General features: G+C 36.8%; 1 protein-coding gene across 2 annotated transcripts in view; it reads right to left on the reverse strand.

Moving 5' to 3' along the window:
• ERCC6L2 (ERCC excision repair 6 like 2) overlaps window positions 1–21922 on the reverse strand; it is a 148116-nt gene that overhangs the window by 6488 nt on the left and 119706 nt on the right. The window contains exon 18 of one of the 2 annotated variants that reach the window (XM_059411717.1): window positions 3609–3790. In XM_059411717.1, the coding sequence (XP_059267700.1) occupies window positions 3609–3790 (182 nt within the window). Of the gene's footprint in view, window positions 1–3608; window positions 3791–12858; window positions 13186–21922 lie in introns of those variants that run through there. The other variant, XM_059411718.1, reaches the window with a different exon arrangement.

Genomic DNA, 21922 nt, shown 5'->3' on the forward strand with positions numbered 1-21922 from the left:
AGTTAGGATTATAATTGTTTTATTTTTGCCTTCTACCTGGCTTTCATAATTCTTGGTCTTTAAGAAAATATTCTCCAAGTATTGAAGGAAGTGCAAGGTACAATCAGGAGGTATAAGCTAGCCACTTTGTAAGGACAATTTAATAAATGAGAATAGACACTCATGAGCCACTACAGAGAAAGAAAAAAAAAAAGAAACCAAAGATAGGCATCTTTCAGCAAATATATCCAGAGAAGTTGTGTGCCATGGATATAATACACATTCTCTCCCCTTTTCTTGAGGAACTGGGGAAAAGGGGTAGAACACAGCTAAACCACCTTCTCTTCACCTGAGCTTTCTGAAGTGAAGGGAGACAGAAACTTCATTCCAGTGACCTGAGGGCAGCAGTTGGTACAGAGCCGTGATTCTCACAAAGCAGGGGTTGGCGGGAAAGTTGTGTCAGCAGTTCAAATACTGTTCCCTGGCTCAAATATTGGTATCCTAATGTTTGCCTTTCACTTAGCTTGAGGTATTTATTCCCTAGGCTAGGCAGAGAAAGAAGGAAGAGAGGCAAAAACTAAGCATTGTTAATAGTTTTATTTTAATATACGATGCTAGAGGGGGTAAGGACTCTTGTGCTCCTCAAAAACTGGTAAAATGCATATGGTTGGTCTCTGAACAAAATAATTGCACAAAATAAATTGCCCCAAGTTTGCCCAGAATCATAGTTATAAGTCTGTTTAAGAGGAGATATGGGGCTATAGCATGTGGAGTGTTCACCTTTTTGGGCAATGGTGGGCTGCTAAGAGCCATGCTCTAACCTATCACACCAGCACCCAACGGCCGAGGAGCTGCCAAACCCTGAGGAGAGAATTTGGAACCTAGAGAGCCATCACCATTTGCCTGCTGAGCCTTCAGGGCCGATTCAACCAGACCTCCCATCCCCACTTACCTCAGCCACTATTCCTCTCTTACCTGGAACCACTGGCCTCTCATCCCCTCCTTGTCTCTCCTTTCCCAATCATATGCAATCCTTCACCCTTCCAGACCATTCTTGCAGTGCCCCCAGAACAAGGCCATGATCTACCAACTCCCTGTTCTTCTCCAGAATAGTCCCTCTGTCCCCTCATACTGCCTTGTCCCATGCAGCCCTCACACGCTAAAGCTCTTAAGCTTCACACCCTAAATCTCAGGGTTCATGGTTCACGTTGCTGCTTCCAGATGATTATTTCCTTGGAGACTTCTTCCCCTCTTTTAAGTTTATGCTATCTCACTAAACCATTCTCTCCTGCAACTTGTTAAGTGACCTCTTAATTGCTTCCTGCTAGTGACTGAACACTGGAGATTAATCCTACCTCCTTTCCTATCTCCTGCCATCATTCTTGATAACACCAATATCCATGTGGATGTCCCACCCTATTCCAACTCATGGCCCACCAATTTCTTTACCGCTCCTGACCCAAGAGTCAACTGCATGTCAGGTCCCTATTCCCAAGACCATAGACTGCCACTGTCATAACATTAACTGTACAACCTGCAAATCCCTGAATTCAGGCACTTTATACAACAGCCCAGCTGTTCAATTCCTCCATGACCATAATGCTGGAAGGTACTTCTGACCTCATCAAGCCTCCCCTTGTCTAGCTTAGGTTCAATTTTATAATTAATCCTTTGCAAACATCCTTCAGCTTCCTTGCTTCTCTTTCCCTCCATTCTAACCCCTGAACATCTCTCTATTCTGTGTCTGTAACTGAGCAATTGAAGCTTGCTGAACAAAGTTTGCGTACCTGCATGGAAGCTTCTACTAGAATTACTCTCAAACAGGACTTAACATGAGTCATGAGACATGAATCTAGTCCTACTAAACCTGCTGTCCTATTTTATAAGCGATTTATTTAATGATTTTCTTGAAATTTCTCTCCCTCTGAATTGATACTTTAATTTTCAATTAATTGAGGAAATACCACTGTACACAATTCCTGTCTTCATCCCTTCATCTAGGAGTTAGACCTTCTTCATGGGTCTTGACCTCACTCTCTCCTGCCTCCAGGGCTTCTGTTAGCACATCCTGGGCATGTTCTCTTTTTCCCCTGTTCCATACACAAACAGGTTCTATTATCTTCCCAACTTTAAAAAAGCTTATCTTTGACAATGCCCTCTAGCTCCTAATATTTTTCACTCTCCAAAGAGCTGTCACAGGGTCTACCCGCCCATCCCCTGCTTGCACCCCAGCATCTGCTCATAGATTTGCAGGCCGCTCCCAATCACGGCAGTCAATGAGTTCTCTGCTGCCAGTTCCAGGAGGCACCTTCCCACTTCATCTGATTCAGGTTCTCAGAGGCATTTAATAAAATGAAGTGCTCTCTCCTTTTTGAAACTTTCACTCCTCTTGAACTTCAGGACCCTGTATTGTGCTCCTACCTGGTGGGCTACTGTCACCTGAAGACTTAGTCTTAGGGCTTTTCTTCTCCTCTCTGTGCTGGACACCTAAGCTGTTCATACAGTCTGTGGCTCTAAAGTCATTTATAATCTCAATGCTGATGACTTCCACATTTAGATCTCCAGTCCCCATACCCCAGAGAAGCATATCCATTGCTTATTTTGCATTTCCATAGAACCTCAAATTTAATCTGAACAAAAAGAGGATTCTTGATTTTTTTTTCCACTCAAAATTCTTTTCTCTGCTAGTTTTCCCCATTTAGTCAGCCCAGTCTATTGTTCCAACAACCAGTCCAGCACCAAACTGAATTCATCCACTTCACTGTCTCCATGGCAACCACTCTATCGCCAACCACCATTAACTAGTTCCTTACAGTCCTGCCTTGTCTGCTGTCTTCCACACAGAAATTAGAACAATCTTTTAGAAACATACATCAGATCACGTTAATGCTTCAAAAGCTTCTGGCTGCACTTGGAATAAAATCCAAACTCTTGTCCGCAACCTATAGGGCTTTGTATGCTCCAGCCCCATCTGTGCCTCAGCCTGCACCTCATGGCACTCTGCTTGGTTTATCATGCACGAAGCACTCAGTTCCTTGAGTGTACCAACCTCTTCCCTCCTCAGAGATGTTCTTACTCTAGTTCTTTGCCTGGTTATCCCTCAGGTCAAAGATGTCAACTCTCTTGTGAGGTCTTCCCTGACTACCTCATAGAAAGCTATCTGCACCCCTTCCAGATCCCATTATTCTCTATCAAGGAGGCCTGTCCACTTCTTTCTTATATCATTTTATGTTTTTTGTTTTTTTTTTTTTTTACTTTTGAAAATTCTTATGGTTTAATGCCAATTACCACTGCACTGTAAGCTCTATGTCCTTTTTTACACCCTGTATGTTCAGCACATAGCACAATGCCTGAGTATATATCAGATGCTCAATATATATTCAATGAATGAATATAATGCACTTAAGTATTTCATGTGTCCATATAAAATGATTTTTTTTTATCAATTCAAGAATTAGCTTTCTAAAAACATTTAAAACATCTGGAATTTATTTTTTAAAGTATACAAATTGAGATGTCAGGTATGGTTAAGATTCAAATAATTTGTATATTTTATTAAGTAGCTATATTTCTTTTGAGAATAATTCTTAATAATAATAATAATAAGTCCAATGTTGTTATAGACATACCTGCGGATTCCCTTTGGCGTTTCCCCAATTATGAAGGTGGTCTGGTCTGTGCGGTAGACTTTTTTCTTCTTCTGGGTTACAGGGTGTGAAATGTAAAGGGGAAATGAAATACTTCCTTCACTTAGTTGGTGATCTTTCTTTGTATGTGTCAATGTATCTGTTTTCACTTTTTCTTTATGTGTCTGAAAAGAAAAGGAAAGCAAAACCAAAGTCTGAAAAAACAGTTAATTTTGGTTAAATGAGAAGATGTCTTTATTTTCCCCCCGAACTCTTTATAATCAAGTATATCAAATTCCCTAACTGAAAGCACTATAAGAGATGTTAACCTAGATTTTTAAAAAGAAGATGTGGGGAAAAGTTATATTTTATATCTTTCTGAAATATATAAAACTAATGGAAATACTATGATGTTTCCATGGTATCTATGGTTTAAGATATATCTTAAAGATATATCTTTCTTAAAGATAGAATAAAAGTAATAACAATAAGATGATGCCTTCATTGTCAAGACTGATTGCATACCATATCCACAATACTGAGGATAAAAGTTAATGATTATAAAAATCATGGCATAAAAATGAGCTATTTAAAATTCTTAAATTCAGTAAGTTCTCTCAATATTATGAGTCAGATTTTCAGGTATTGTATTTATTGTAAAAAAGCCATTTACAAAACTGTTAAGTAGGATATAATTTCATTTTTGTTCTTAAATATACAGTAATATATAAAATTTCTGAAAAAACATATATTCAAATGATAACAGTGGTTACTCATGAATAATAGACTTCTAAGGGTTCTTAACAATCTTTTCATCTCCTACATTTTGCATTTTTATCTACAACAAAAATGACTTGAGGGGCACCTGGGTAGCTTAGTTGGTTAAGCATATGACTGTTTTATGTAAGTAGTGAAACTTTAAAAAAAATAATAATCTTTATGTGAGAATTAAATAAGAAACTATTTTCATAAATTCTACATTTTTTTTTAGATTTTATTTATTTATTTGACAGAGAACACAAGTAGGCAGAGAGGCAGGCAGAAAGAGAGGGAGAAGCAGGCTCCCTGCTGAGCAGAGAGCCCAATGCAGGGCTCGATCCCAGAACCCCCGGATCATGACCTGAGCTGAAGGCAGAGGCTTTAACCCACTGAGTCACCCAGGTGCCCCTAAATCCTACTTTTTAATCTCTACTGGATTGCCAAGATATTTAATAGTTTTAAGATGCTAGTTACAGTTGGTTAAAATTATACATAAAATAATATTTATTTTACAGACTATATGGGTTGCTTATTTAACATAAATTATTAAAAATACTGGGTCAAGGAAAAAAAAAAACTTTAAACTCCATGGTTCCAATTTCCCTGAAATGATGGTATAGTGAATATGTGGAAAGTCCTATCCCATCCCAAAAAGAGAAATACTGTATATAATTTGACAACAGGAGAATTATATTTGAGCTCAGAAGTAAGAAAGGTAAATCACTAGGTGCCAAAAAGCAAAGAAGTAATGTAGTTGTGAATGGGAGCTAATGCCTTAAGTTATAGTCTGTAGGACCTCATGTCCAAAGGGGAGATGAAAATGACTGAACTCCCTGCATTAAAAAATAAACAAACCAAAAACAAAGGAGGATATCCAGTTTGCATATTAAAGCTAGGAAAGCCCAAATTGGGAACGCAGGAGAGAAGCAGGCTAATTTCCTACTCTAGATAGGAAGAATCACTGATGAAATGTGGACTGCCCAGGCTATGCCAATTGTGGAATCTGATTTTGTAGCACCTGAGTGTATGGAAAATCTAAGCTGAAAACCAACATAAAAAACTGGCCCGGAATCACTGAAAACTATGGCTCTCAATGAGAGATGAATATAAAAACATACCCTAGGAAGACTTCTATAGCCTAGAGAATGCTTTTGATTCCAGTGTGGGGGTGTGGGGAAGAGCTGAGGCAAAAACTATGAAGAACAAATAAAACCCACCACCATGAAAATGGGGCAGATGCAACAAGCGTGAGAATACACAATTGGAGGAATTATAGATAATGAAGCAACCTGAAAGAGGCTTTAAATCATTAGCAAGTCCAGAAAGATAAAGGAAAGAATAGAGTTTACCAGCAAGAACTGGGTATTATATAGGCAGATCTGAAAAAGAACCAAACACAAACTCTTTTTTTTTTTTTTTTTTTTTTAAAGATTTTATTTATTTATTTGACAGAGAGAAATCACAAATACACTGAGAGGCAGGCAGAGAGAGAGAAGGAAGCAGGCTCCCTGCTGAGCAGAGAGCCCGATGCGGGACTCGATCCCAGGACCCTGAGATCATGACCTGAGCCGAAGGCAGCGGCTTAACCCACTGAGCCACCCAGGTGCCCCCAAACACAAACTCTTAAAAGGAAATATAGTTTTGAAATAAAAAACAGTAGCAACAAGCTCAAAATATGAGTTAAAGCAGCAGACTAAACAACCTTACTATGATAGTTGGGAAAGTGGTAGAGTAAGAAGACATACCAAAATTTCTAAAATACTAGAAGAAAAAAATAAAGAAAATAGAAGAGATAATGCAAAAACACAATGGCAGGTAACTGAAGAAGCCATGAATCCTCAAAACAAAAAAGGAGAGAGAATCTCTAGTGGGAAAAATAATAATAAATCTTGTACTTTGTTATATCACAGTGGGCATCTTAAAAACTAGCAGGGAGAAAAAAAAGATATCCCACAAAGAAATGACAATCAACCTGAAGAAAGACTTCTCATTAATACCACCACCACCAGGAGATAATTAGATAATACCATCCACATGCAGAGAGGGAAAAAACGTAAACTTAGAATTCTATACCCAGTTTAACTATCATTAAATTACTCTTTTTTTCAGACATACAAAGACTATAAGAGTGTACTAGATACAGATTCTTGCTAATGACATAATTATTTTTCTTTTCTTTTTTTTTTTTATTTTTCTTGTTAGATGGGATTGAAATGGCACATATAAATGAATATGGGTAGGGGATAGTTTTTCATTCCACAAATATTTACTGATCACCTGTTATCTTCCTGCCACCACACTATGCAGTTGAGAACAAAGATATTTACATATACAAAGAGTCCCCAACCCTTAAGGGACTTAAAAGTGACAAGCCCATTTTTTATTTTATTTTAAAGATGGAATGTTTTGTTTTCTTTTAAAAAATAAATCATTTATCTCTTCAACTTATATTCAAGTTCATTTTATTGAAAAACTGAATATAACACATATGATATAACTATTTTCTTTCTTTTCCTTCTTTCCTTCCTCCCCTTCCCTTTTCCTTCCTTCCTTCTTCCCCTTCCCTTCTTTTTCCTTCCCTCCCCCCTCCCTCTCTCTCCCTCCCTCCCTCCTTTCTTTCTTTCCTTCCTTCCATAATCTCTATATCCAATATGGGTACCAAAATTATGACTGGGATCAAGAGTCACATGCCCTACCAACTGAGCCAGCCAGAGACCCTGAAACTGTATGTTTTGTAGTAACAAACCATTTCTAATGAAAATAAATTGACTTCTTAAATATCTCTTGTGAAACCAGATGGACAGACACAAAATGTTGAAAGCACTTTCCTTAAAGACATAGTTTCTTGAATCTTAAAACATTAACAGAAAGGAAAGCTGATCTTTAAAGATATATTTGAGAGAGATTTGATGCATTTATTTTACATCACAAGAAAACAGATGATGGTTGAAAGTTTCCAATAAAAAGGCTCATCATCTTAGATGGTCCCCAAGAAATAGTGATCTATTACTATAAGGAGAGATGGGATGTTTACATGAAGATTAAGGGAATAAACAGAAAAAGAAGGAACTGGGCCAACCAAGAACACTCCATCCTTATATATTGCAATTTCTGAAGCCATAGAGAAATCATGCCAGACAATGGCAATTTTCAATAATTTACATGATTACTCTGGGTCTTTCTGACCTTGGCAGGATTACAGAGCTCATATTTTGTGTGGATACATTTTTTTAAAAGTCAGTTTTATAAATTCTTCAGGGAAATTCAGCTTTTCTAACAACAGGTATCAAACATGTGGATCTCTAATTTTTGCCAAATATCCCATATTTAAAAACCTGATTATGTTAGACAATCATAAAAAAAGGAAGAACATTCTTTTCCCACATGGGCTCAATACAATATCCTTCATTTTTTTTTTTTTAATCTATCCAGGTTCAGATTTCCATTTTGGTAGAGTTCTTTGAAACTACTGAAACAAGTAGCAATAGTAAGAAAGGCTTGAGTAATAAAAAATTCAGTAAAATGAACTAGATTAGGAACTGAAAAGACAATACTATCCCTTCTTAACACTAGGAAAAAGGGTGAGGTTGCTTGCTAAAGAAAGCAAAATGAATCCACTCCTTTTTCCACCTAGAGAGTAGAATGGCCAATAACCGGAACACTATGTCTGTATTTAAAAAGAAATTTTGCAGTAATGACATGGATAAAGCAGAAATGCCAGTTTCTGCAAAGCCCCTAACTGTTCCTAATGTTTTCTTAAAAAGTTTCTTTAAGGGGCTCCTGGGTGGCTTGGTGGGTTAAGCCTCTGCCTTTGGCCCAGGTCGTGATCTCAGGGTCCTGGGATGGAGCCCCGCATATGGCTCTCTGCTCGGGGGGAGCCTGCTTCCCCTCTATCTCTATCTACTTGTGGTCTCTCTCTCTCTCTGTCCAATAAAAGTAAATAAAATCTTTAAAAAAAAAAAAAGTTTCTTTAAAACTATCCATCAAGATTTGCCTTAAGAAAGTACATCAATATTCTGTCATTCTGATGAAGCTTACCTTCATATGATAATTTATGATTATAATGATAAGAAATTACAAAGATAAGGATTTTGTACATATTTATATAGTATAAATATTTCTGCTAATAAGTATTTTGGAAAGTTTGACACTATTAGATAATAATATAATTTATAACTTAGTATTGCTAAATTCATGATTATTTGCTTAATTACTGAGTATTGTTAGGTATTTCTACTATAGTGTGTATGAAAAGTTAAATTTAATTTGTGGAATCTTTATTAGAAACAAAACTTAGCATAAGGAACATAGTAATTGTTTCTAGGAAATGTAAGAATGCAGTTAAGAATCCATTTGACAATGAAATTAGTTGAATGGAAATGGGGGGCTCCTTAAGAAGGTGGGTTTATCAGAGAATCCTAAAGTAATAATTTTAATCTATGAGCAGTAATGTGCTATGGGCATATACATACTATATGGAGCAGTTAGTTGAGAATTGAAAAAGTGAAGGAAAAACTGTCCCCCTTCAGACCACAGTTACACAGGGCTAAAAAGATAAAAGGCTATGTCTGATTCTCCAAGTCCTAATCTGATTTATATAATTAAGAATTTAAACACATGATGTGTTGTCTTTACAAAGGTAATTGTTGTTAAAACTAAAATTCATAATATAAAAATTTGTTCAATGCAGCTAAAACATTAAACACTTTATTCCTATAAATGACAATTGTTCTAATATATTTTGGCCAAAACAGTCTCATCTTTCCGAACTAAATGTTTAACTTGGCAATAGCTCACTTTAAAGACTTCATGACTATCAGCTTCTATTTAATTTTGATGAAGTTATAAAATCATTATTGATTTTTCCACTGCATCTGTAAAATGTGTTTGAGAATATATTATAAAAATTACTATTTAAAAATGTACAGTGTCTACATTCTATAAAGTAAAAGCTATACTTACTTTAAGTTGTAAAAGATATACATTAGGATTATAATGAATAAGAGGGCACTTTTGTAGGGAAAAATCCTGTCTTCTGGAGTAGCCACAATGAATCCACACTAGACCTAAACAACTGTATATAATTCTGTGCAATTTATTTCTTCATGGAAAGTTTTAGGTTTATATTGGTTCTACCAGGAAAGTTCCTTATCTTCAGGCCAATATTAAGAAACATTCAGATAACATTTGATAATACTTTATTTTTCCTTTGAACCAAAAGTGCATTGCATTGTCTGTATTTCAAGACATTAGATCTAAACCAAACTATATTACTTTAACTGAACCAATAGTTATTTTTTAAAAGGCACAGCTTTAAAAAAAGGTGATAAAGTATATATAGGTTTTCAATATGAAAGTAAGGAAAAAACCTGACTCTTAAAAGTTTAAAAAGGTTTAAAAGATGGCATTCTTTGGCATCAGTGTACTGAGAAAAGAAAGAAAGACATATGCCCCTACCTCACAGCCATATGATTACATTAACATTTTTCTATTTACTCTGCTATGTAGGAAATCTATCTTCATATACTAGGAAACTTTATTGGGAATAGTACAGAGAATGTTTAAGTTTAAAAAAAAAACAACAACTTTCTACTAATAGTCTTGAAGGTAAAAAATAAGTTTGGAGGTAAATTATCAAAAGAACTGCAGAGAGCACCTAGATGAGAATGGCAAGGCAATAAAAAAGTTGATAGGGATCAATCTTGCCTGTAGCCACCCACCTATAACAAATGGGCAAGAAACATTACAATCTAGGAAAGTGAGTTTCAAAAGTAATCATGAATAGCCTTCAATTCCCATTCTGGCAGGAGAAATACTACTGTAATCTCTGCCATCTTTCTAAAGCTCCTTGGGACCAATTCCTAGAGACACACTTATAGCCAGTGCAGATACTGCTGATTCTTTCTTCCCTGCTCATCTGTACCCTCCACTTAGGCTTGGACTGGGGGAGGGCACAATGAAGCAGAACAGCCTGATAAGCTCCTACTATTCCACGGTAGGCTACTGGGAGTTACTGAAATGTTTTATTAAAAAATTTTGGAATAGATCTGTCTGCTAAGCTGGTTTCTCCAGAAAACACCCTGTAGAACATACACCAGAAGAAAGAACAATGCATATTTAACAGACACATTCACTATTTTTCTCCCTTAACCAGATGTTTAGGCTTGATTCATCATTGAGAAAATTGAAATCAGGGAGGAGATTTTCAAAGGCATTGGAAGGTCCTGATCGCTCAGACCCCGAGAAGCCTGAACGGAAAGATTAAATAAAGTGGATTCCAAGATTACCAAAGGATCTGCCCATTACAGGAAGCTCTTGGTCTACATCTTATTCCTGAGAAAAGCACAGAGCCTCACAAGGTGCTCTATGATCATGGCCACCTGTGGGCGTATCATGTAGTTGTAGTCACAGGTTCTCACACTGTACTGATCACACCAACGATCACACCAACTTTGCCATAGAGACTAAAACCAACAACAACAACAAAAACTTTCATTTTTTTTTCTTTCATTAAATCTTAAATAGTGAAGTCTGAAAGGCAGCTGTTGTTTATACATCTGTTCAAATGAAAGATGAAAATTGAAATCTCCCTTTGGGTAAGGGCTGAATTCTAAAAAAAACTCTAAAAAGTAATAAACTTCCTTGTCTTTGCAAAGCAGGGAATGAGGAGTACTATAAAAACATATAGCACATGTAAATATATTTATTCAATGGCATCTGAGTTTCTAAAAGGACAAAAAAACTTTTAAGAATCTTTGTACAGGTGTGAAAAATCTCTTATCCTTAAAGTAATCATTCAAGATTTTTGCCTGGAGGTAGGCAATATTACTGTAAATGCAGTTTTCCAATATTCAGGAAAGACAACTATGAGCCCTGAATTGTTATTACTCATCCTCTGGAGAAAAGCCAGCTGTTTAGAGGAGTCACCACAAATACATATTAAAGTCAAATTTTCCGCATGTTTAAAAATGACATTCAAATCTGAAAAAAACACTTCGATGCAAATTCCAAATCTTTTTTGGTTTTGGTCTGCTTTCTTCCTGGAAGAAATGACACATCTCTATTTATATATCTCTATATCTCTGTATCTATCTATCTATCTAGTTTTTAAAAAGGTATTATTTATTTATTTGACAGAGGGAGAGAGACACCACGAAAGGGAACACAAGCAAGGGGAGTGAGAGAGGGAGAAGCAGGCTTCCCACTGAGCAGGGGGCTCGGGGCTCGATCCCAGAACACTGGGATCATGACCTGAGGCGAAGGTAGACAATGACTGAGCAACCCAGGTGCCCCTATATCTATATATTTTTAATAGTGCTTTGCTTTCTGGAAGAGTCACAACAGGACAAGTTTATATTGGCTGTCCTGAGCCTAGGTTCCTTTTCTATCCACAAGAGGCCATTTCTCATTTACTGACAGATCTACCCATCTAAAAGAACAAAGTGACAGCCTTGGGAGAGCAGGTGAATACTGTGGAGCAGACTACAAGAAGAAATATAAAAGCCCCATCTCCTTGGGATCTGTGACCCTGAAGGGACTGCCATGGCAGTCATCTGTGGAAAAGGCCAGATGAGACAGTGGCAATCACCAAAGTCTGCAGCCCAGTAAAAGGGAGTGTTCACGAACACCCTCAGTCCTATGTGGCAGCATGATCAGGGCATAAATTCCCTTTATTACCTCCTGCAGAAAAAGGCTAGAGCGGGATCTGGGGGCTTCTGGGATAAAAGTGGAAACACTGGACTTGGGCCCTGGGGTTCAGGGGAAACTCGGAAGTTTTTGTATCTTTTTGAGCCTCACTACCCTGGAAGATAATTACTGATTTGGGGATCAGGATCTAGGGGGTAGGAATCTGGATCAGGGACTCCCATCAGTCTCTTCCATATTTAAAATTCATAATTCTATCAGTTCTTATAGGATTTCCAGAAAGTAACAAATAGGTCCTTAGAATCTTATAGCCCTGACACACTTTTGAATTTTTATATGTCTTAATTACAGTACTGTAAAACTTTCTCTAAAGACTATTTGGGCAGGGAGCCCAATGTGGGATTTGATCCCAGGAACCTGGAATCATTCATGATCTAAGCCACAGGGAGATGCTTAACTGACTGAGCCACCAAGGCTGCCCTACACTTACTTTCTTTTTTAAGATTTACTTATTTTAGAGAGAGAGAGAGAGCGACAGAGAGAGAGAGAGAGAGAGAGAGCACACATAAGAGAGTGAGTGCTCGAGAGCAGGGGAAGGGGCAGAGGGAGAATCTTCAGTGGCTCCATACCTAGTGCAAGTCCAATGTAGGTCTCAACCTGGGGCTCAATCTCAGGACCCTGAGATCATGATCTGAGCCGAAATCAAGAGTCAGACAGATGCTTATCTGATTGTGCCACGCAGGCACCCCATTTTTACACTTTAAAAATTATGAAGGACCCCAAAGAGATTTTGTGTGGGTTTTACCTATTAAACATTTAAAATTTTTATTAGTCTGTTAAAAAATCAATAACATGTTTTTATAGTTTTTTTTTTTTTTTTTAAAGATTTTATTCAAGAGAAAGAGCAGGAACAGAGGGGAGAGACAAAAGGAGAGGGAGAAGCAAACTCCCTTGTTTAGCAGGGAACCTGACGTGGGGCTCGATCCCAGGACCTGGAGAACATGACCTGAGCCAAAAGCAGACACTTAACCATCTGAGCCACCCAGGCTCCCTGAGAGTCTACGTTTTACCTTTCTGTAAATGTCTTTAATAGCTGGATTCATAAAGCACAGCTGGATTCTCATATCTGGCTTTTGCATTCAATCTGTTGCAACAAAGTAACTTTTGGTTGGAGTATCTGAAGAAAATCAGTATCACAGAGATATGTAGTTAAAAAAGGGATGAATATTTTAATAATTAAATATTAAATTAATTAAAAATAATCAAATATTAAAATATTTACTATTTTAAATATCAGATAACTGGAGATATTCTTTTTTTATACTGTATCAAAACTCAAGGTTAATTTCATGTAAAACCTGAAACTGTATCAGTAAATTTTTTATATTGTTAAAATTAAAATTCATGAGTATATCTTGTTTTTTTCCCCAGCATGATTTTGTGGTATCGTTCACTGGTCATTTGAAAATATCAATTAACTGAGCTATGCAGACCTTCAAAACGTTGATACATTCAACTGTACAACACTGGAAAACCATATGTGTTGTTATCATCACCTACTGCATCAGGAAAAAAAAAAATCTTTTAAGTATAGGGAAAGTGTTATGGTCATGGTTTTTCAACATTTTAGTTTTCACTCGAAAGCCTGACTTTTATTGCTGACAACATGTACTGCCCGTTGTTTTCTTTGAAGTACAAATAAAACTCACTATGTTCATTTTAAAGACATTATCTACCAAATATACAAATTTGAATAACCAGTATGCCAGTACAAATGATGTTTTATAAAAAAAAAAAAAGTGACTAGTTCCGTTTCCAGCTCAATTAAACAAATGCTTATGTACACTTCCTATTTTATCAAACAGAATAGAAAAAAAAGATGAGTATGAAAGGGTTGAGATTTGACAAAATTAGCCATTTTTTATCAAAGATATAAGTTCATCAAGGATATTCATCAGAGAAGCTAGTTTTCTTTTCCTGCAAATATGTAACAGTACAGAACCTAAAGGCCATGAGGTATCATGGGGGCCACAGCTCAATTCACACTGAGCTGCCAGCACTTTGCTCACCATCGCTTTTGCACCATTTGTACAAATGTTAACAAGTGGAAAGTGTACTTAGAAATATTCTGAAAAAAGTTCTGACCTTGCAGACCCCTACAAGAGCCTCCAGTATCTTAGGGGTCCATTCCATGGATGACACTTTTGAGAACCACTCATCTACCAGAAACTGACATGCCTTCATTCAGCACATACTTGCTACCTCCATGTTGGAAAACAGACCAGGCTGATCCAGAATGGGTATTGGTTTCACCCAGCTTTAGGTCTACACCCAGGAAAAGGCTCCCGGCTTAGCGAGGGAAAGCAGAAGAGTCTTTCTGTCTAGAAAAATGATTAGCAGCTCCAGGCCTGGCTCTTGGCCTTCTTCACCAAAGAATGGTAAGATATTCTGCACATGTTGAAAGTTACTTGTCAGAGTATAAAATCTTACATTTTGGTCTGTTCAGGTCAGTTTGGCATCTTTTGATTATTGCTCTACATTCAAGGCTTTTCATGATCCATTCCCCCTATACAGCCTTACTCTTTCTGATGTCCAATATAGGCTGGTCTGGTTAGGCTAGTCTTCTCACTACTGCCAGACACATCATGATGTTCACTTTTGGAGTCAAATTTCCTTAGCCCTGCCTTCTGCCCAGCATAGTCCTACCAATTCTTGAAGGTCCAGATGCATGAGACTTTCCTTGCATCTTTTTTTTTTCTTGCATTGCTATTTCAATTTCTCACTTGATAGCTTTACTATATAAATGGAATCTACCAGGTGCTTCAATAGCGCAGTAGGTAGCGCGTCAGTCTCATAAATGGAATCTACCTTGATTTAAGAGTTAATGTAATCACACACAGCAGACTAAGCCAAGTAGCAACAATGTTGCATGTAGACCAAAAATCCTAATTTCACACACCAAGGGAATACAGCAAAATCAAGGGGCCCTCTTTGAATAGGTAGGACCCTTATACTATTGGAAACTATTTTGATTGCTTAGATCTTACCTGTGCAACTGGATCTATACATGCCTCTAACAGAGAACAACCAGATGTGTGTGTGTGTGTGTAGGTAGGTATGTATATGTATATATATATAGAGAGAGAGACAGGGAAAGTGAGGAGGAGAGGGAGAGTCCTGAGTCATGTACCCAACAGCCTTCCAATAAATGAATGTTGGATGAATATAAACTTACACAAACATAACACAAGTAAGAAAAATTTTTGGAAGACAATTCACCAAAAGCAAAATTTCTTCCTCTGAAGGTATTCATTACTTCACCTGGCAACAATAACAGCATAACGTTAAATACTGAATAAAAGTAGGATATGTCCTTCCAATTCCATTTTTAAGCAATGGCTGCCAGAGTCATGAAAATTGTTTACAGATTAATTGAAAGTTGATTCTGATAGTAACTTGGCTATGAGATGATGATACCTTTAAAATAAAACATCAACATACTAACAATTTTGACATAAAATCTGTGAGAGATGACTCTGGTTATGTTAACAGGGATATCAGCCTCATCAGGAAATTGGCAAAAATATCACAAATTCCATAAGAAATTTGCAAAAGAGTCTCAAATTTCGTATTAGATCAAGGACCACAGTTCAAACCTATTTATCCTGCCTAAAGCCAATCCACCACAAAAAAATTCATGTTTATGTTAAAAATTCCTCCCATTTTTTATTTTTAGAATCTCTTTGAGAAGGTTTTAGTTAGTGTCTATTAGAAACAATTAAAATTAGTAAGCTCTGATTGAATATCTAGGTACTAGGTACCTAGCTTCTGGGAATAGAAGAGTAAGACTCAGATCCTAACACAAAAGAGTTTCACAAGCTAACCAGGAATATAGTGGCAAACATTGTTGATGGCCTTACCAACAGCCACTGTTACTCTTTGTTGTCTGGACAAAAGTGGAATTCTCTTAGAGAAGTGTTTGGGGAAGATGGATTGCTCTCTCAGTTTTTGAGGGGGATAAACTGAGGTTAGGCAAGCTAGTAGGCATGTTTTGCAGGAAAGACCGTTCTCCCCAATAAAGGGAGACAAATATGAAAAGAACCACACCTTTCTGTCTTTAGATACATTTGTATGAGAAAATGAGTTCTTGAGATGCAGTAGTTATCCCACAACATGAGGCAAAAGGCCCAGGGACTAAATGGTAACTTACTAAGGATAGTGGGACAGAAGATGAGAGAGCCTGAATCCTTACAGTGTCACTGATCTGTAGCACTAAACCTGGACATAGCCACCAACAGACTGGCTATTATGTGAATTAGCTCAATAGTCCATTGTATAGGTTACTTTTATTAATTAATCAGTTAATTAATCTTTATTGAAGTAGAGTTGACCTACAACATTACATTAGTTTCATAGTGATTCGAGAAGTCTCCATGTTATGCAAGGCTCATCACAAGCATAGCCGCCACCTGCCACCATTCAGTGCTACTACAATACCATTGACTATATTCTCTGTGCTGCACCTTTTATTCCTGTGATTTGCTCATCCTGTAACTGGAAGCCTGCATCTCCCACTCCCCTTCACCCATTTTGCCCATCCTTCTCACCCCTCTCCCCTCTGGCAATCATCAGCTTATTCTCTCTATTTATGGATCTGTTTCTGCTTTTTGTTTATTTATTCACTTGTTCTGTTTTTTTAGATTCTGCATATAAGTTAAATCCCATGGTATTTGTCTTTTTCTGTCTGACTTCTTTTACTTGGCATAATATCCTCTAGGTTCATTCATGTTGTTGCAAATGGCAAGGTCTCTCTTTCTGTTTTGTTTTGTTTTGTTTTTGGTGGCTGAGTAAAATTCCATTGTGTTATATACCACATCTTCTTTATCCATTCATCTATTGATGGACACTTGGGTTGCTTCTATATCTTGGCTATTGTAAATAATGCTACAATAAGCATAGGAGTGATATATATATTTTTTGAATTAGTGTTTTCACTTTCTTTGGGTAAATATCCAGTAGTGGAATTACTGGATCATATGGTATTTCTATTTTTAATTTTTTAAGAAGCCTCCATACTGTTTTCTATAGTGGGTGCACCAGTTTGCATCCCCACCACCAGGGCACAAGGGTTCTTTTTTCTCCACATCCAACACTTATTCTTGTGTTTTTTATTTTAGCCCTTATGACAGATGTGAGGTGATATTGTGGCTTTGATTTGTAATTGCCTTACAATTAGTGATGTTGAGCATCTCTTCATGTGTCTGTTTGTATAGGCCACTTTTAGATGGTTATTCTATTCCTTGCAGCTGAAAGCATCCTGTAGACATACTATAATAACACACACTACAGTGATAAGTGCTACCACACACACACACACACAAATGAAGATGAGGAAGATATTCACATTGCTTTGAAGAAGCCTGAGGGGCAGCCATCATTGATGACCAAGGGGCAAGAGTTCAATAGGCAAACACAGATGAAATGGAATTTTATTTTATTTTTTAAAAAGATTTTATTTATTTATTTATTGACACACAGAGTGAACACAAGCAAGAAGGGGAGCAGCAAGCAGAAGGAGAGGGAAAAGCAAGCTCTTCACTGAGCAGGGAGCCCAATATGGGGCTCAATCCCAAGAATCTGGGATCATGACCTGAGCCAAAGGCAGATGCTTAACCAACTGAGACACCCAGGTACTCAGAAATGGAATTTTAAACAAAAGAATCACAGGAGCAAAGGCATGGCAGGGTTCAAGTCCATGGTGTGCTTGGAGATTGGTTTATAAGCTGAAGGCTGACCAGAAGAGCCTGTTTATCTTTATATCCCCAATGTCTAGCATAGTGATTTATACAAAGTATCAGTAACTTTGAATGAGTGTAGCAGAATGAGGCTGAAAAAGCAAGCTGGGACCCAACTGAGATAGGCCTTGTGTGCCATGGAAAAGAAGCACAAAAAGACATTTCACAGAACTTTGGAAGACAGAAAATTAAGGCCCAAAGTGACTGTTTAGATGTATTATTACTGCTAAATGAGGAAGCTCAAAGTCATGCATGGGTAGGGATATCTTTTCTGACACGGTTACCTATGTTCTCCATTCTTGAGTGGTTTCCTATTCCAGCACTATGGCCAACAGATGACAAAGAGTGAAAATGAGTGAAAATGAATACCAGCCTTTATGCTGCTCTAAAATGACTAATATGCTTATATGATCTGCCAGCAATACCTAGTTTTATATTAACTTGTGGAGCTAAAAGTGCAGGAGCCTTGATGTCGTAGTGAAGATGATTGTGCCTTATGTAATACTTTTGTGCAGGAATTCCCAATGACCAACATTTTGTGAACTCTCACTCTGTGCTGCCTGTTGCTAAGTCATGGTGTTTATGAAAGTGTACACCAGATAGTTTTAAGTATCTAAAAAAAATTTTTTTAAGTAAAGGATACATTCAGTCCACCTGGATTTTTTGTTCAACTGCTAAAGTGAGGATGTTCTTCATAGGCAAGTTATTTTGGAAAATTAGACTGATTTTTCATACTGGAAAAGTAAAATGGAGTTAAAAAAAAAAAAAAAAAGTAAAACCTCCAAACCAAAATAGAAGCCAAAGGAACTGAGGGAAAAAGCACAAAAGAAGATAGAAATGTTGAAAGACTATAGGCATCTAAGCTTACTGATATTATTGGGCCTGAGGGAAATCACTTACCATCTGATTTTTAAAAATCAGTAAAAACAATTCATTTGCATTAAATAGTCTCCAAGAATCCTCCAAATTCTGAAATGCTATGATTCTCTTGTCTTAAAATTTTGTTTTATTCATCCTATAAAAATTCAGAATTCAAATGCATAGAGACAAGAGTCTCAGATGACAAGGCAATAGGTGTTTCTATTAAGTGGCCATGTCCAATTGATACCACGGTTTTCACAGAGGGATAAAATATAATTTGAAAAGGGATGTTATGTGTTTAACTTTCTTTAAGTCACTAGGTAGAGTCAATCACAGTTCAATGAGATCATATATCTTTAAGTTTTTATATTGTTAATGAAAAAGCATTATTTGAAGAAATAGTATTTTTTAACTATTTAGAATCTTCCAACTATTCTAAATGGAGAAATTGTTTTAAGAAGCAACATCTATCTTCTATGCAATTGGAACAATGACTGACTAGAAGAAGAGTTAGAATCCAACTACATCTTGTTAAGCAAAGATTATTGGTGTCAGTCCAATTCATTGTTAAATTAGTTTATAATTCCTTTCAAATGCATTTTTCCTATAGAATTCTTCATGAAAAGTGAGCCATAGCTCAAGTAGGTCCTTCATCTATAAAATTAGAGAACTAGACATCTTCTATGGTTTTCTAACACATGCTATTGTTGGTACTATTAACAATAAAAATCATATTAGGACATTGTAGGGAGTCTCACTCATTGCCTTTACTGATCAGCAACAATCATAATTACAAGAATAGAAATTTCTATCATCTTCTGAGTAATTTCAATGTCTTTCTTGCAAGAAGCTGAATATGCTTTGTACACAAGCTCAGCAGTCAAGTTACTCCTTTAATCCTGGTAACACCACTGTGAGGAAGGATGTCATGTCTACTCACAGCCACTAGCTAGGAGGGGACTAGGTGTGTGTATTTAAAGTTAATATCAGAGTCTCCTTCCTCTGACTAGGTAACAGGTGTTCTTCATGAATTATTACTATCTTTCTGAATCAACCCTAGTTCCAAAGATAGAAAGTCTTCATGCCCACAAACACACACACACACAAAATTAGAAAAATCTTGATCTCTACTCAAATTACTTGAAAGAATAACTTTCTGATACAAATATCATAAAATTAGCATCTAGCTATAGAAAGAAAAACGATAAAACCATAAGAAATCTCACCCAGTAAGAGTTAATTTTGTTCCATGCTGAAACCATAAACCTTCCTTACTCAACTACTTCATAAACCAGTCATTTGTGAACGATTACTTTAAACCATCATGCCATTCACTATTCTGAAAAATAGGATAATGGAATGCTATATCTCCCCAAAGTCGACTTCATTATAAACAGTCCATCCCTCCTTGCTGACTCCAAAAGCTGTATAAACATACTGCAATCAAATCCACCATAGCTCATAGAAATCCTTTCTTAAAGAAATCTACAAAATGCCAATCTAATGCGAATACAAGAAAGAGGAGTTCTTACTAACACAACATTTTGTATTTACAGTATTCTGAGCAGTGCTTAAACCTGCACGGGTTATAAAAGGCACCCTTCCCCACGCTCCCCCGGGCCTGGGCTGACAGAGTGCTTAGGCCTCTCATTTACACCACACTGCAATAACATAAAGGAGGGTTTACTATTAATCCAGGTTTTACTACAAAGCGACCCGTTATTTCTCTGTCAAACACTGGCAAGAGTGCCAAGTGTCTGTCATCCAATTCAGGGGATTAAGTCTTCTTTTATAGTCTGATACTTGTACCAATTTATAAAAATACAGATATAGTTTCTTAGAGTTGGTCACAGTCTATATTTTGGCGTGGATTCAGGCACAGAGGTTGACCATGACAGCTGGCAGGAAACGGAGGGGAGAATACATCCCCTCCTCTGGGTCACCATGTCTCAGTTGCCATAGTGATTAATCCTTAATTGAATGCTGTCTTTGTACATTTCTTTTCAGAAAACTTTAAGTATACTTAAGTTGAAAACATGCAGTTGATTGAAAAAATGAGGCCCCACACCACAAACAGGTATAGCTAAATTCTGTTACATACTTCCATATATTAAAAGGACAAATTAACTTTAATAAAGGTATTATCAGTCAGTCCTTTGAGATGCTTAAAAACATTTCTTTCTGGTCTGAGTTTAAACCGAAACCACCCACATTTTCCCTCTTGTTATCAGACATCTCATCTTTTAAGATAAGCTGTCTTCAGAAACGGCTCTAAAATATCTAAACTTAAGCCAAAACGAGTTCTTATTTTATATGTTTGTATTACTAAATAACCAAGTTTGATTAGAAATTTATTTTAGGAGAGACAGGTTTTCATTCAAGACATCTATATAATATATAAGTTGAAACCCATTTATAAAAGTCTGAACTATAAGAAACACAGAAAAGATAGTATATTTGAGGCCTTCTAATATATGGCTGAATTTGAAAAGCAGGTTCTGAGCTCTTGTCATTTTGGTTATCAATAATTACATCAAAAGGACTGAGAAACTCTAAAAGGATCATAGGAGTTCATCTAGGATTGTGGTGTACATTACTTCTTTTTTGTAACCTTTCCATTTAGTTTGTATACTCCTTTGCAAATTTAGTTAAAAGCTCCTACTTACACTCAACTATAGTATTCCTTGGAGAGTGAAACACTTGCATATTGTGACTACTGTTAAATGTATGTTGCCTTCATACAAGTAAATAGGATTTGTTTCATTTTCTTAGGAAGTGAGACAACACATCTGCATCTGGCTGCAGACACACACACACACAGACCACACGCAAGCATATGCACACACACACGCACACACAATCTTTTCAAACACAAATAAAGGTCTCTAATAAAACTTTGGTGACAGACAAGAAGCACTCAGAAGAATTCTCAGTAATAAAGATTCTGGATGTGAGCCCCAAGATGAAAGATACTGTACTGTAGGTGGGAGGTCTGGGGATTTCTGGAGACTTTAGAAGCAAGAGGTTTGCAGATATTTTCTGACACTATGGCTGAGCCTCTTTTGCTTTGTTTCCCTTTACCTTAGTTTATTCTCCTTTCTTCCCATAACAACTTTCAATTTTTTTGAAAACTGCAAATTCACTATTGCCACCACACGCTATCGCCACCACCGCTCTACAGTTCTCTCACTGAGTGACATACATTATCTCTAACCAAAGATGATGGTGTGTTTCGGTGACTTACTCATTAAAGGTGTG

This window comes from Mustela nigripes, chromosome 9, assembly GCF_022355385.1.
Source record: "Mustela nigripes isolate SB6536 chromosome 9, MUSNIG.SB6536, whole genome shotgun sequence".
In the NCBI taxonomy this organism is placed as follows: domain Eukaryota; kingdom Metazoa; phylum Chordata; class Mammalia; order Carnivora; family Mustelidae; genus Mustela; species Mustela nigripes.